The following is a 15,522-nucleotide window of genomic DNA, read 5'->3' on the forward strand; positions in this document are numbered from 1 at the left end:
AACCAGAACCAAAGGAAGTCGCATGACCTAAGGAACGGGTACAGCCCTCAAGGACTTTGATCGTAGAAGACTCGACCCGGCAGCCAAAATCAGCAAGGTGAGCATTTCATCCGCAGCCTGCAGAATACTCAACTCACAGCTGCGTGTCCCGACCAAACCTTAGAAAATGGGGTTAGTGTAGTGTTGGGAGTTAACCGACCGTGAGTGGCTTAATTTAAGAAGTCCAAGGGGAAGTAATCTATTTGTTGTTAGTCATATAGGAGCGTTAGCATCAGTTTTACCACATTAATATTCGCTGTGCACATTAAACATACTTTTATTATTCGAAATCTGAAACCTGTGTTGATTGCATCATTCATCATCCTTCATTGTGACTCACAAGGGTAAGCCCAGACCTTCGACTGTAAATAAGTGGGTTCGGTTGTGACCAGCAAGGCTGAACGACCCTCACACAATCGGAAATACCCTACACTGCCTCAGTTCATCTGCTATTGAAATACTTGGTGCCTTTGTCACTTCCAAAGTGAACTATTCCAATACTCTACTGGTTGGCCTTTCATCATCCATAAATTTCAGCTCATCCAAAGCTCGGCTGTCTGTATCCTATCCAGTCCTGGAACACATAGGAATGCTGGCACAATCAGAGATCAGTTCACTTATAAAGAGGGAATTTTTTTTTCTTTTGCCTGACATTACAGCCAATCTCTATAGTAATCTTGATTTAGAAACTGAGAATGGTAACATCCAAAAAACCCCAGAAAATGCTGGAAATACTGAGCAGGTCTGGCCCCATCTATGGAGAGAGAAACAGAGTTAACGCTTCAGATTGATGATCTTCCATGAGTATTTCCAGCATTTTCTATTATTTCAAATTTTCAGCATCCGCAGTATTTTGCTTTTGTAATGGTAACATCCACATTGCTCAATGGTGGAGCCCTGGGAATTTGCAATGTAGTAGGTAGCCTGCACGGTGCAGCCACTTGTACTTGAAGCTGGTGAGGAGCTTTCCCCATAGGCAAGGAACATTTTAGAGGGAAAGTCATCATGGACTGCGTTTATAGTTCCTTTTGGTTAGAGCAACAGGATTTTGACAGAACGAGGACAGGTAATCTACCCATCGCCTTAAAGGATTTAATGTATGACTTTTGAAGCCATTTAAAGCAAAATTACAGATCGAGGAGAAATTATGTGAAGCTGTGACAAATCATCTGGATTTCTTTCAGAACCTAATAAAATACTGCTGCAGCCAGAAGGCTGTAACTCCATAGTCTTGCTCCACTGCTGTAAGTACAGCACTGAGAGAAACCGGATACATTGATAACCCGTAGTTTACTATACAGACTTGTTTTAAGGAAAAAAGGACTAACAGCAGAGACACAACACTAATCTTTTTAAAAAAAACAGCTTTGGTCAATATAAAAACTGAATAGTACAAAGAACTTTCTGGTTTGTAATTCTATACTAGAGGCACTCCAGGGGATAATTTTATCCACTTATATAAAATACATACTGTAAACATTTCATGAGATGTACAAGGTAGTCCAGCCCAAGCAAACATTTAGACCAACTGAATTATCCAAGTTATGTCACAAATCCATTTGAACACTGAACAGTTAGAGGAGGCAGGGCATATTTAAAGTTATCTGCAGAACAACCAATAGGCTACCAAAAACTAAACAATCCATTTACTGTCTTTTGTTGTAACCTGCACAGTGATTAGTCACATTGGTGTGCATCCTACTCACCAGTAGATTTTAGTACATACTGTATATATGAAAGACTTTGCAGCTGGATTAAAGTAAGGTCTTTTGGCCACATTCTGCTATTAGATATCCTTCCTCCACGCACACCTTCCCTTCAATCTGAAAGTGTGCTGGAATAGCAGAAATATAGTGAAATTGGTCTAAATAGACTACTTCTTTATAGAAACAAACATTTTTGTGATCAACTAACAGCACATTAGGAGACTACTTAAATCAGTTCTAAACAGGTTTTCCTGTACATTATAAGGCAAAAATCTCTCCTAAAGTGCAAGAACCAAAAGGCACTTTAAAAAATTGTGCAGTATATAAAAATAATCAAATTTCTCTGCCATCCTATTAAAAAAAGGCAGTAGAAAAGTAATTAGTGAAGTAAATATTTTTGCCGCAACATTAATGGGATTATTCCATGGCAGTATCACATTCAATTATAAGAAAAAAAGATGCTACATGGCAGTGCTATGAAACAAACGCAACCAGGCTATAAAAATGTCCGTGTAGGACTTAAACATGTAAAAAGACACAAGTTCAGAAACCTTAAACTTTTGTCTTGACCTTAATGCTGTACAGAACTTCACAAATAGGAACTAAGTAGTTTATGAAGGCTGAACTGGTGGTCCAGAGGTAGATACAATATCTCGGGATGGTGGTCACACTAATTAAAAGCGGCAATTCAAAATCTGTACATCAAAAAGATCACAGACACCTTCATTTTCATCCAGGTTGAAATTGTATTCATCAACTGGTGGAGGAGAAAGTCGAAGGAGAGGAAAGACTGTAAGATAAACAGAACACATTAATGGGGGAAAATTACTGGCTAAAATTAAAACAAAACTTCAGTCACCAGCTGTAACAGCTCCTTTTTCTTGTCACCAATTCTCTCCCGTATTTTGAAGACATGTGCCTGCTCCTCACTGGGGTATGTTTTTCTCTGTTGCAGATTCCACACAATAGCTTGCCCAAGTGGCTATTATTAATTTGTGAGCCTTAATGAGTAACGGCAGGTTGTGCAATTGTAGGAGCATCACAGCTGAATCCAATTCTGTTCTCAGCCAGTCTATACACATGCTCTTTCAAATGCAACTCTGATTTTTCATCCCTAGCCTGGAGCATTGAGGCCAATTGCAACTCTTTTACCAGCCCACTCATGTTGGAGATCAGCAGATGCAGCACTGACTGGGGTAAAATCTGGGGGGAATTTTCACAGGAATCTAGGGTTTCCATGGCTCTTTTGTCAAAGTTAAAGAGGATGAGCAGGAGAAACCCCTGAATTTCTCTTACAGGCTGTAATAATTAAGGTACTCACTGGTTGAACTCGCTGAGCACCAGTTTAAGAACAATTTGTCATTTAACTCAATGATCATCCCACTAATAACCTGACTCTACAGTTAGGGCATCTGGCTTCACTTTGAACATCCTCATCTATTTGCCTCTATCACCCTACCTGGCATATTATAAACAAGATTTAGAGACACTGGAGAAGGTGCACGAAAATATTCACAAGGATAATACCAGAACTGAGGAGATATACTTATCAGGAATGGCTGAACAGGCTTATCAGAAAAAGAGAAGGCTAAGGGATGACCTGATAGAGGTCCTTAAGCTTATGAAAGGATTTGATAGGGTACACATCTATGTTCCCTCTAAGGTGCGCGGGTGTACAGACGCACAATGAACAGACAAGCTGGCCATGCCAAGAAAACAGCAATTAGAGGGAACTTTGGTAGATGTAGAAAAAAGGCTTCCACTTGAGTGGGAGGCCAGAATGAGGGACCATAAATATAAGGTAGTCACTCATAAATTCAATAGGGAATTCAGGAGAAATTTGTTTGCCCGGATAATGGTTAGAATATGGAACTCATCATCACAAGGAGCAATTGAGGCAACTAGCATAGATACATTTAAGGGAAAGCTAGACAAACACATGAAGGCGAAAAGAATCAGACATGTTGAAGAAGTTAAATGAAGTAGGGTAAGAGGAGGCTAGTCTGGAGCATAAATACCAGTATGGATCTGTAGAGCTGATCGGCCTGTTTTCATGCTGTAAATAATATTTAAGATCCACACTGGACTTCAATCTACATGGACACTTCACTATGGCCATTTTGTGGACAGTATACAAAGAATAGAGGTAATTCACGATCTGGCATTTCCAGCAGGGAGCAGCATGTGCAAGGAATATGTGTTGGGAAATCACATACATGCATTAAAATTAATACTTGGAAAATAAGGGGCTGCACGCTAATAATGCTCTGTGATGTGCTTTGAGAACTGTTCTCTAAACAGGCAGCAGATGAGGGAATCACCAATATCTGGTGAGGATGTCTACAAAATGGTGGACTGAAGCAGTATGTGTGCCTTTAGCAGTAAGCATTACAGTTTATTGTACGCTATCAAGTGAACACAGTAATTTGGTGTTATGTTTCAAACTGGGCTGATAATTTCCTTTCCCGTTCATAGAATAATAGAATAGTACAGCGCAGGAGGACATTCAGCCTATTAAGTCTGCGCTGTACTATTCTTACTCTTACGAAGAGTAATCCAGTTAGTCCCACTTCCCTACTCTTTCCCCATAGCCCTGCAATATTTTTTCCACATAAGAATTTTTGTTCTCCTTCAAGTTCTGCACTATTTTGATATTTTTTTGTGGCGGCTGAACAAATGAGGGAAAATCTTAGTTTCCCTCCTGTAGCTTTGGCCTTTAAAAGGAATTCAACCATCAAGTGCAAAGTTTCTTTTGTTTGCTTACATCTCATCTTTTCCTCTGACCTGGCATAGCTTGAATCTGCTTTAAAATTTAGTGTTCTAGTGCTTTTGTCCATTGGGTCTTAATGTTGCTTCCTCTGGTCAAGGACATTGTCCAGAATGATGCCTACATAGAACAGTGAGATTCATTCAACTCTGTCAAATGTCTTAAAAGTTATGGCTTTTTTTTGTTTAAAGTGTTTTACCCTGTGGATCAACAAAAAAAAATTCTTATATTCATCTGGAGGCTAATTTTTTTCAAAGGATGAGCAGGGTCATACTTGTTGGAGGTACAATGGTCTTTTGAAAAATAAAACCAAATCCAAGTTACACAGCAGTGACTGATGAGATCAAACTTACCATCTGATGACATGAATTCATCCATAATGTCTCCATCAATAGTTCCTGAAATAAAAAATTTGTTACAGGTTTAGTTAGAAAACAAAGTCAAATGCCACATAACCGGAGATCTCCAAAAAAAATCACAGAATTATCCAACACATTGGGCTGAACTTTTGATCAGGGGTCAAATTGGTATATATTAATGGTTTGGACTTAAATGTGGGAGGCATGATTGGGAAATTTAATGATACAAAAATTGGCCGTGTAGTTAATAGTGAGGAGGAAAGCCGGATATCAATGGTTTGGTTGAGTGGGCGGAAAAGTGGCAAATGGAATTCAATCCAGAGAAGTGTGAGGTATTGCATTTGGGGAGGGCAAATAAAGCGAGGGAAGACATAATAAACGGGATGATATTGAGAGGGGTAGGAGTGAGAGACCTTGGAGTGCATGTCCACAGGTCCCTGAAGGTGGCAGGGCAGGTAGATAGAGTGGTGAAGAAGGCATATGGATTGATTTCCTTTATTGGCCAAGGTTTAGAGTACAAACGCAGGGATGTGATGCTGGAACTGTATAAAACGCTGGTTAGGCCACAGCTGGAGTATTGCATACAGCTCTGATCACCACATCACGGAAAGGACATAATTGCTCTGGAGAGAGTACAGAGGAGATTTACAAGAATGTTGCCAGGGCTTGAAAGTTGCAGCTATGAGGAAAGATTGGATAGGCTAGGGTTGTTTTCCCTGGAACTGAGGAGGCTGAGGGGTGACTTGATTGAGGCGTACAAAATTATGAAGGGCCTAGATAGAGTGAGCAGAAAGGGCCTGTTTCCCCTGCTGGGGAGGTCAGTTACCAGGGGACACAGATTTAAGGTGATTGGTAGAAGGATTAGAGGGGACATGAGGGAAACGTTTTCACCCAGAGGGTGATGGGTGTCTGGAATTCGCTGCCAGGAATGGTGGTGGAAGCAGAGACCATCAATTCTTTTAAAAGGTACCTGGACCTGTACCTGAAGTGCTGTAACCTGCCAAGTGCTGGAAGGTGGGATTAGTTTGAACGGCTAGTTTTCTGATGGTCACTGACCTGAAATGTTAACTCTGCTTCTCTCTCCACAGATGCTGCCAGACCTGCTGAGTATTTCCAGCATTTCTTGTTTTTATTTCAGATTTCCAGCATCTGCAGTATTTTGCTTTTATTTTAGTTGGCAAAGACATACTGATTACTTCAAGTAGTTGTGTTGATATCTCAGACTGTCATGAGTGTCTTATTTTTCTTATTGAAGAAACTTAATGGACTAAAATCTGACAAATCTCCAGGACCTGATGGCCTACATCCTAGGGTTATAAAAGAGATAGCTGCACAGATAGTGAATGCGCTAGCTTTGATTTCCCAAAATTCCTTCAATTTAGGAATGGGAATCAGTTGGCAAATGTTACACTGCTTTTCAAGAAAGGAGGGAGAAAGAAAACAAGGAACTACAGGCCATTTAGCCTATCAGGCATTGGGAAAATGCTGGAATCTATTATTAAGGAAGTCTTAACAATGCACTTAGAAAGTATGATTAGAACAAGTCAACATAGTTTTACTAAAGGGAGATCCTGTTTGACAAATTTATGAGAGTTTTGTGAGGATGTAACTAGTAGGCTAGATAAGGCGGCACAGTGGCTCAGTGGTTAGCACTGCAGCCTCACAGCTCCAGGGACCCGGGTTCGATTCTGGGTACTGCCTGTGCGGAGTTTGCAAGTTCTCCCTGTGTCTGCGTGGGTTTCCTCCGGGTGCTCCGGTTTCCTCCCACATGCCAAAGACTTGCAGGTTGATAGGTTAATTGGCCATTATAAATTGCCCCTAGTATAGGTAGGTGGTAAAGAAATATATAGGGACCGGTGGGGATGTTATTGGAATATGGGATTCGTGTAGGATTAGTATAAATGGGTGGTTGATGGTCGGCACAGACTTGGTGGGCCGAAGGGCCTGTTTCAGTGCTGTATCTCTAAACTAAACTAAAGGGGGAACCAGTAGATGTAGTATACCTGGATTTTCAAATGGCATTCGATAAGGTGCCACACAAAAGGTTAATAGGCAAGGTAAGGGCTCATGGAGTTGGGGGTAATACATTAGCATGGATAGATGATTGGTTAACAGACAGGAAACAATGGGTGGGCATAAACAGGGCATTTTCAATTTGGCAGGCAGTAAACAGTGGAGTGCTGCAAGGATCAGTGCTGGGGGCTCAGCTATTTACAATCTGTATTAATGACTTAGATACATTACCCTGTCTCTTCATCTAAGTTTGCTGATGATACAAAGGTAAGTGGAAAGATAGCTGTGGGGAGGACACAGAGATATGGACAGGTTAAGTGAGTGGGCATCAAGATGGCAGATAGAGGGAAATGTGAAGTTATTCGCTTTGGTTGTAAGAATAGAAAAGCAGAATTTTTTTTTAAAGTTTGAAACTTTTAAGTGTTGATGTTCAAAGGGGGAAAATGGAGTGGAATCCTAAGATTAGCCATGATTGTTTTGAATGGTAGAGCAGGCTTGATGGTCATATGGTCTACTCCTGCTCCTATTTCTTGTGTTCTTGTGTTACTGTACTAGTATCCAAATTTCTTCAGCTGATTTGCATCTTGCTACCAGGTTGCATTAATAGGAGAATAATTTGACCAGCTGATGTTATTTGTTCAAAAGGGAACAAATAATTAAGTTACAAATATTTAGTACTATAAATTAACATAATTTGGATCCCACACCCCAATTCATTGGATATAATTGAATGCAACCTTTCTTCTCATGACTGTAAGCATCAGGATAGGCAAAGAGCACTTGCTCAAGTTTAGAAGAATTTTAGATGTGGGTCTAACTCTTGGAGTCAGCCAGATGGACCAAAGTGGCTTACATTCCAATGCGACTGATTACCTTAACCTGTGAAAGTGGGCTCGCACTCAGTTAAGTTGAAAGTCAGAGCAGCAAAAAATGGATCAAAACTATAAAAACATTTCAACTGAGGATTAATTATTTGCACTTTACAGACAGTGGATTGTACAAGCTTTTAATAATTAAAAAAATGAACATTACAAATGTTGCACTGTACTCAAATCGTGCATTCTGCCATTAGTCTGCACAGTGGTACATATTAACTATTTGTTTAGCTACAGGTTACATATTGGCAAAAACGCAAACTGTTAATCCCAAAATTAAGATAAACTAGTAAGTTTGCAGACTATTTTATGTAACACAAGTATTTCCACTTTTAAGTGTGACAACAGACTCAATTCCTGACTCTAAAGTTTTTCCAACATTTAATAGGCTCAAATCACAAGTGTAATGGAATACTTGCTTGAATTGGTGCAGCCAGAGCAACACTCAAGTGGTTCAGTATCATCCAGGATAGAACAGTCTGCCTGACTGATACGAAGGCTATTGGATCCAACCCCCCTCCACACTGTGGCTGCAAAGTACTATGTATAGTATGTACTAAGGAGAGCAAGAGTTCACCTACCTAGGCTCAACTATCACCAGTAACCTGTCTCTAGATGCAGAAATCAACAAGCGCATGGGAAAAGCTTCCACTGCTATGTCCAGACTGGCCAAGAGAGTGTGGGAAAATGGCGCACTGACACGGAACACAAAAGTCCGAGTGTATCAAGCCTGTGTCCTCAGTACCTTGCTCTATGGCAGCGAGGCCTGGACAACGTATGTCAGCCAAGAGTGACGTCTCAATTCATTCCAACTTCGCTGCCTCCGGAGAATACTTGGCATCAGGTGGCAGGACCATATCTCCAACACAGAAGTCCTCGAGGCGGCCAACATCCCCAGCTTATACACACTACTGAGTCAGCGGCGCTTGAGATGGCTTGGCTATTTGAGCCGCATGGAGGATCCCCAAAGACACATTGTACAGCGAGCTCGCCACTGGTATCAGACCCACCGGCCGTCCATGTCTCCGCTTTAAAGACGCCTGCAAACGCGACATGAAGTCCTGTGACATTGATCACAAGTCGTGGGAGTCAGTTGCCAGCGTTCGCCAGAGCTGGCGGGCAGCCATAAAGGCGGGGCTAAAGTGTGGCGAGTCGAAGAGACTTAGCAGTTGGCAGGAAAAAAGACAAAAGCGCAAGGGGAGAGCCAACTGTGTAACAGCCCCGACAAACAAATTTTTCTGCAGTACCTGTGGAAGAGCCTGTCACTCTAGAATTGGCCTTTATAGCCATTCCAGGCACTGCTCCACACACCACTGACCATCTCCAGGCGCTTACCCATTGTCTCTCGAGATAAGGAGGAAAAGATGGAAGGAGGGCAAGAGCAGTAATGTCATAGGAACATCACCAAATTGTTAATTTTGGTCAATACTTTCAGATTTTTAAAAAAAAAACATTTGCCCCAACTGTCTTGAAGATAAACACACTGGGTATTCCATAGGCGATGCCAATCCTCTGGTATCTTGCCTAAGCAGTTATCTTTCAGGAGTCAGACTAAAGTAAATAAGACAGCACTAGTCAGAGGCAATGGACACAAACAAAGGATACTGTGCTAGCCCGTGCCTCCAGAGGCAGCACTACCTCTAAAGATAACATACAATGCAGACTAGAAAGAGTTATGATTCATTATTAGTGGCAGAAGACTGGCGTGCTTGCTCCAACCATGTATAGGTTAGTATTGTGAAGTTCTAATTTTTGCAGCCCAGAATGAAGAGGGAGATACAATTTAAAATTATACATCAGTGCATCATACAAACAAAAAAAAAATCAAGCTAAGACAAACCTAACAGACGAGAACAATAAAGGGTCAGAAAAAAATCTTGGCAGTTTTAAGTACTGCTTGTGCTATACAAACTCCATTACGATTGCCCTAGATTTTTCCTTACCACTTGAATCGTCCGTCTTTGTTTGCTCATATGACGTTGGAGGATGCTTGAGAATGCTCCCAATGTCTATGGGAAGCAGTGATTGTAATCCATTCTGTTCCCGAATGTTCTGTAGTGATTCAGTTGTCATCCCTCTGTAAGTTTCTGGTGTATCTGCCATGGTTGAGTAAGGGACAGCTGATGCAACACCAGGCAGCTGGAGGCCACAATCTAATTTTAAAATAGTCATATTTAAACCAGCACTTAGAAACAGACGTTGCCTTACCTTTCCTTTTAAGGGCAAGTGAAGAAAACAGTAATACTATAGCCGCAAGGCAAATCATGACCTATGATGTTGCAAATGTTAAGTACGAAGATTTTTGGAAGAATATTACTTGTATGCAATAAGAAAGTTACAATTATTGTTGCTCCATTAGTGTTATTTATATATTTTAGATTTATGACTCAAATTAAAGTGATGATCAGTTGACATCAGTAGTAGGAAAAATGTTGGAATCTTGTGATGTCAGTAGTAGGGATAATGTTGGAATCTATTATAAAGGATGAGATAACTGGACACTTGGAAAATAATATGATTGGGCAGAATCAACATGGATTTGTGAAAGGGAAATCACGTTTGACAAACCTGAGTTTCTGGAGGATGTTACTTGTAGCATAGATAAAGGAGAACCAGTGAGTATAGTGTATTTGGATTTTCAGAAGGCTTTTGATAAGGTCCCACACAGGAGGTTAGTAAACAAAATGAGAGGACATGGGATTGGGGGTAATATACTGCAATGGATTGAGAATTGGTTAACAGACAGAAAGCAGATAGTAGGAATAAATGGGTCATTCTCAGGGTGGCAGGCTGTTACTAGTGGGGTACTGCAAAGATCAGGGCTTGGGCCACAGCTGTTTACAATCTATATAAATTACCTGGATATGGGGACCAATTGCAATATTTCCAAATTTGCAGATGATAAAACTAGGAGGGAATATAAGTTGTGAGGAGGATGCACGGAGGCTTCAAGATGATTTGGACAGGCTAAGTGAATGGGCATGAACATGACAGATGGAATATAATATGAATAAGTGTGAAGTGATCCACTCTGGTAGAAAAAATAGAAAGGCAGAGTATTTCTTAAATGGTGAGAGGTTGGGAAGTGTTGATATTCAAAGAGACCTGGGTGTCCTTGTTAGTGAGTGACTAAAATGGGAAAATACTGAGGAGTGTAGAGGAAGTGAGGGACCTTGGAGTGAATGTCCACAGATCCCTGAAGGTAGCAGGACAGGTCGATAAGATGGTTAAGAAGGCATATGGAATCCTTTCCTTTATTAGCTGAGGTATAGAATATAAGACCAGGGAGGTTACACTGGAACTGTATAACTCAGTGGTTAGGCCACAACTTGAGTACTGTATGCAGTTCTAGTCACCTCATTACAGAAATGATGTAATTGCACTAGAGACAATACAGAGGAGATTTGCAAGGATGTTGTCAGAACTGGAAAAATGCAGCTCTGAGGAAAGATTGGATAGGCTAGGGTTGTTCTCTTTGGAACAGAGAAGACTGATGGGAGATCTGATTGAAATGTACAAAATTTTGAGGGGCTTGGATAGAGTGGAGATGAAGGGTCTATTCACCTTAGCGGAGGGGTCAGTGACGAGGGGGCATAGATTTAAAGTGATTGGTAGAAAAATTAGAGGGGAGATGAGGAAAAACTTTTTCACCCAGAGGGCGGTGGGGGTCATACAGTAATACAGCACAGAAACAGGCCCTTTGGCCCATCGTGTCTGTGCCGGCCATACAGCACCCAACTTTTCGAATCCCATATTCCTGCACTTGGCCCGTAGCCTTGTATGCTAATGGCGCTTCAAGTGCTCATCGAAATACTTCTTAAATGCTGTGAGGCTTCCTGCCTCCACCACCTCTTCAGGCAGTGCGTTCCAGATTCCAACCACCCTCTGGCTGAAAAAATGCTTCCTCAAATCCCCGCTAAACCTCCCGCCCCTTACCCTAAATCTATGCCCCCTGGTTCTTGACCCCTCCGCTAAAGGAAGAAGTTTTTTCCCATCTAACCTATCAATGCCGCTCATAATCTTGTACACCTCAATCATGTCCCCCCCCCCCTCAACCTTCTCTGCACCAAGGAAAACAACCCTAGCCTTTTCAGTCTCTCTTCATAGCTGAAATGCTCCAGCCCAGGCAACATCCTGGTGAATCTCCTCTGCACCCTCTCCAGTGCAATCACATCCTTCCTACAGTGTGGTGACCAGGGTCTGGAACTCACAGCTTGAAAGGGTAGTTGAGGCAGAAACCCTCAACTCATACAAAAGGAGTCTGGAAATGCACCTCAAGTGCCGTAATCTACAGGGCTACGGACCAAATGCTGGAAGGTGGGATTAGAATAGCTGTTTTTCGTCCGGCACAGACACAATGGGCCAAGTGGCCTCTTTCTGTGTCTTACACCTGCTATGATTCTATAAAAGCTAGTATACAGATGCAGCAAGCAATTAAGAAGGCAAATTGTATGTTGGCCTTCATTGTAAAGGGATTTGAATATCAGAGTAAAGATGTATTGCTTCAATTGTATAAAGCATTGGTGAGACTGCACCTGGAGTACTGTGTACTGTTTTGGTTTCCTTATCTAAGGAAGGATATACTTGCCATAGAGGAGATGCAAGGGAGGTTCACCAGGCTAATCCCTGGGATGGCGGGATCGTCTTATGAGGAGAGATTGAGAAAACCGGGCTTGTATTCTCTAAGAGTTTCAAAGAATGAGAAGTTATCTCATTGAAACTTACAAAATTCTTACAGGGGACAGGGTGGATGTGGATAGGATGTTTCCTCTGGCTGATGAGTCTAGAACAAGGGGACACAGTCTCAGAATAAGGGGGCAGGCCATTTAAGGCTGAGATGAGGAGGAATTTCTTTCCTCAGAGGGTGGTGAATCTGTGGAATTCTCTACCCCAGAAGGCTGTGGAAGTTCAATCATTGAGCATGTTCAAGACAGAAATCAATAGATTTCTGAATACTAATGACATCAAGGGATACAGAGATAGTGGGGAAAAATGACGTAGAGGTAGATGATCAGCCATGATCTGTATGAATGGCACAGCTGGCTCGATGGCCGAATGGCCTATGCCTGCTCCTATTTCCTATGATCTTATGATCCATTTTGAACTAGAGTCATGTAGCAACTCAAATTTTAACTTGACTTCACTTTCTCCTAATTCAGTTTTATATTGTCACATACAATGATATTTATCCGCAGAAAAAAGCGTACTGAAGACTGGGCATCTTTTGTACATAACCTGTGTAAATGTAAGTCACTAATTTTCCAAAACTCACCAGAGGATTGTCTTGGTAATGGTACCTGAACGAGGTACGGCTCCTTTATGGAGACAACTCGGTCTGACGGAAGTGGAATCGAAGAGAATTTTTCTGGGGATGATGGTATTGCAAGATCTTGTTGTGGCTGCATTAGGTCGTCTGGTGGAGGAACTGGAAACACTACAGGCTTCGAGGAGTTGGACTCTTTATTAATAAGTAGAACGTGAATAGGTCCTGATTGACTCTTCAAATTAATCTGGTATTTTTTTTGTCCATTTGGTCCCTTTTATTGGGAAGAGAAAACAATTTTATTTTAATTCCCAAGGTTAATACAAATAATTTGTATATAAAATGGAATTATATATTTGAGTATTTTTAAAAACAAGATACCAGTTGATCTCATGTACCTGCTCACAAACAGTTGATGCAATTGATGCTACCTGTATCACACTAATTCTTTCACTCCATAGTTCACCCATTTAAAAAAAATTCATTTGTGAGTAGTGAGCATCACTGGCATTTACTGCACATCTAATTATCCTAAGGTGGTAATAATAGGCCTTTTTCTTGAACCGCTGCAGCCTTGCAGTGAAGTTGCAGTGGTTTGATACAACTGAGTGACATGCGAGGCAACTTCATAGGGCAGTTAGGAGTCAGCTACATTGGTGTGGGACTGAAGTCACATATAGGATAGGCTGGATAAGGACTTTAGTGAAGCAGTTGGGTTTTTAATGACAATTGTTTTTCATTCTTTCATGGGATGTGGGCTTTGCTGTCAAGACTAGCGTTTGTTGCCCATCCCTAATTGCCCTCGAGAAGGTTGTGGTGACCTGCCTTCTTGAACCACTGCAGTCCATCTGGTACAGGTACTCCCACAGTGCTGTTAGGGAGTTCCAGGATTTTGACCCAGCGACAGTGAAGGAACAGCGATATAGTTCCAAGTGAGGATGGTGTGTGGCTTGGAGGGGAAGTTGCAGGTGGTGGTGTTCCCATGAGCCTGCTGCCCTTGTCCTTCTAGATGGTAGAGATCACAGGTTGGGAAGGTGCTGTCAAAGGAGCTACATGGTCACTTTTACTCATACCAGTTTTTAAATTTCCAAACTTAAGTTAAAAAAAATCTGTATTCAAATTATCAAACTACCATGATGGAACTTGCATTAGCTGAATTATTATTCTGGACCTTTGGATTACAAATGCAGTAACAATAACCACACCACCATTTTCATTATTAACTTTATGTCTTTGGCTTCCTTCCTCTTTCTATTTAAAGGTGCTCCTTTGTGTATTTCGTTTTATGTGTGCCCCATGTTCTGTCAGGTAATGAGTTATTCCATATTTAATGCCTACTCTTAGATGAGAAGTATTTCATATAGGCCACCGAATAGTGAATACCTTACTCCATATTTAGTGTTGCAGCTGTTGTGTTGGTAGTAATTAAAAAATGCAGGATAAAATTTCTCATATCCTCAGTATTTCCATATAGGTACATTTAATCAAATATGCTAATCACAGAGCTATCCTACAGAAATCCTTCATTATAATTAATCAAAGGTGCACTGTAGTTTCCAAACTTTCTTTTGAAGAAAATATAAAAAAAACTTTAAAACTCTATTAACCTTTTGATAAAAGCTTCCAAAATCAGGCAGGGCAGTCTGATCTCTGCAGTCGTTAGTAGCTCAGTGTCACAACTGTATACTGCACTTCACATTCTCGATTACAAGCGGTAAGATCCAACTGGAATGCCATGTATGGTTGAGAAGATAGTCTCTCTCTACCATGCAGATAACATTTCTGGGTCCCACTGTGCAGTTCCCCTGCCGTTAAAATAAAGTTTACCACAGATCAAGTCTAGGCCTTGGAGGGTGCATGAGTCTCTGAGCCTCCACATATGCAAGTAGGGGGCCTAATGCCATTTTGAGGTCCCAACTTAAAGACTGGGTTGTGCTCAATAAAACTAGAGCTTGCTTACCTAAACTTGGAATCAGGATGAACAACAGTGCCCCTCCTAACCTCATATTTAATGAAAAGCTCAAAGCTGCTCCAGAATCAACCCTGACATCCTCTCATGACCCTGGCCATGATCTTATTTCTGATAACAACCCAGGCACATTCCAGCCCCCTCCATCTCAGGATCTGAGTCCACCCCGGATCTCAGACCAGGCCCACTTACTGGGGGAGCTGCTGTGACTACAGCAGTGACCGGATCTTGCACTTGTTATGGCCACGTGCTGAGGGGTTTGGGTGGTTCCCATTGTTCAACTCCCACCTGACTGCAGAAAGCATTTTTGTTATTTGGGTTTAACCCCTTTGTGTTTTATTTGTCAAATAAACAGACAGAGACAGGTTTTCTTGTAGGTTTAAAACAGAAAATCAATTATTTATTGATCAATATGCCTTATTGTCGCAACTGCATCCACTCATTCATTCACTCCTCACACACACGCATGAAGTGACAAATAGAGAGGAAAAGGGGTCAAGTGGGTTTTAGTGGGGATAGGTCTCAGGGGTC

At 41.4% G+C, this 15,522-nt stretch overlaps 1 protein-coding gene across 2 annotated transcripts in view; it reads right to left on the reverse strand.

Annotated features, from left to right (window-relative positions):
- Window positions 1-300: 300 nt before the first annotated feature.
- Window positions 301-15,522, reverse strand: part of e2f5 (E2F transcription factor 5) — a 50,620-nt gene continuing 35,398 nt past the window's right edge. For both annotated transcript variants that reach the window (XM_068031664.1, XM_068031663.1), the window contains exons 6-9: window positions 13,032-13,296; window positions 9,703-9,912; window positions 4,866-4,910; window positions 301-2,535 (exon numbers count right to left, since the gene is read on the reverse strand). In XM_068031664.1, the coding sequence (XP_067887765.1) occupies window positions 2,420-2,535; window positions 4,866-4,910; window positions 9,703-9,912; window positions 13,032-13,296 (636 nt within the window). In that variant the 3' untranslated portion in view covers window positions 301-2,419. The remainder of the gene's footprint in view (window positions 2,536-4,865; window positions 4,911-9,702; window positions 9,913-13,031; window positions 13,297-15,522) is intronic.

The sequence above is a fragment of the Heterodontus francisci genome, chromosome 5 (genome assembly GCF_036365525.1).
Source record: "Heterodontus francisci isolate sHetFra1 chromosome 5, sHetFra1.hap1, whole genome shotgun sequence".
Classification (NCBI taxonomy): Eukaryota; Metazoa; Chordata; class Chondrichthyes; order Heterodontiformes; family Heterodontidae; genus Heterodontus; species Heterodontus francisci.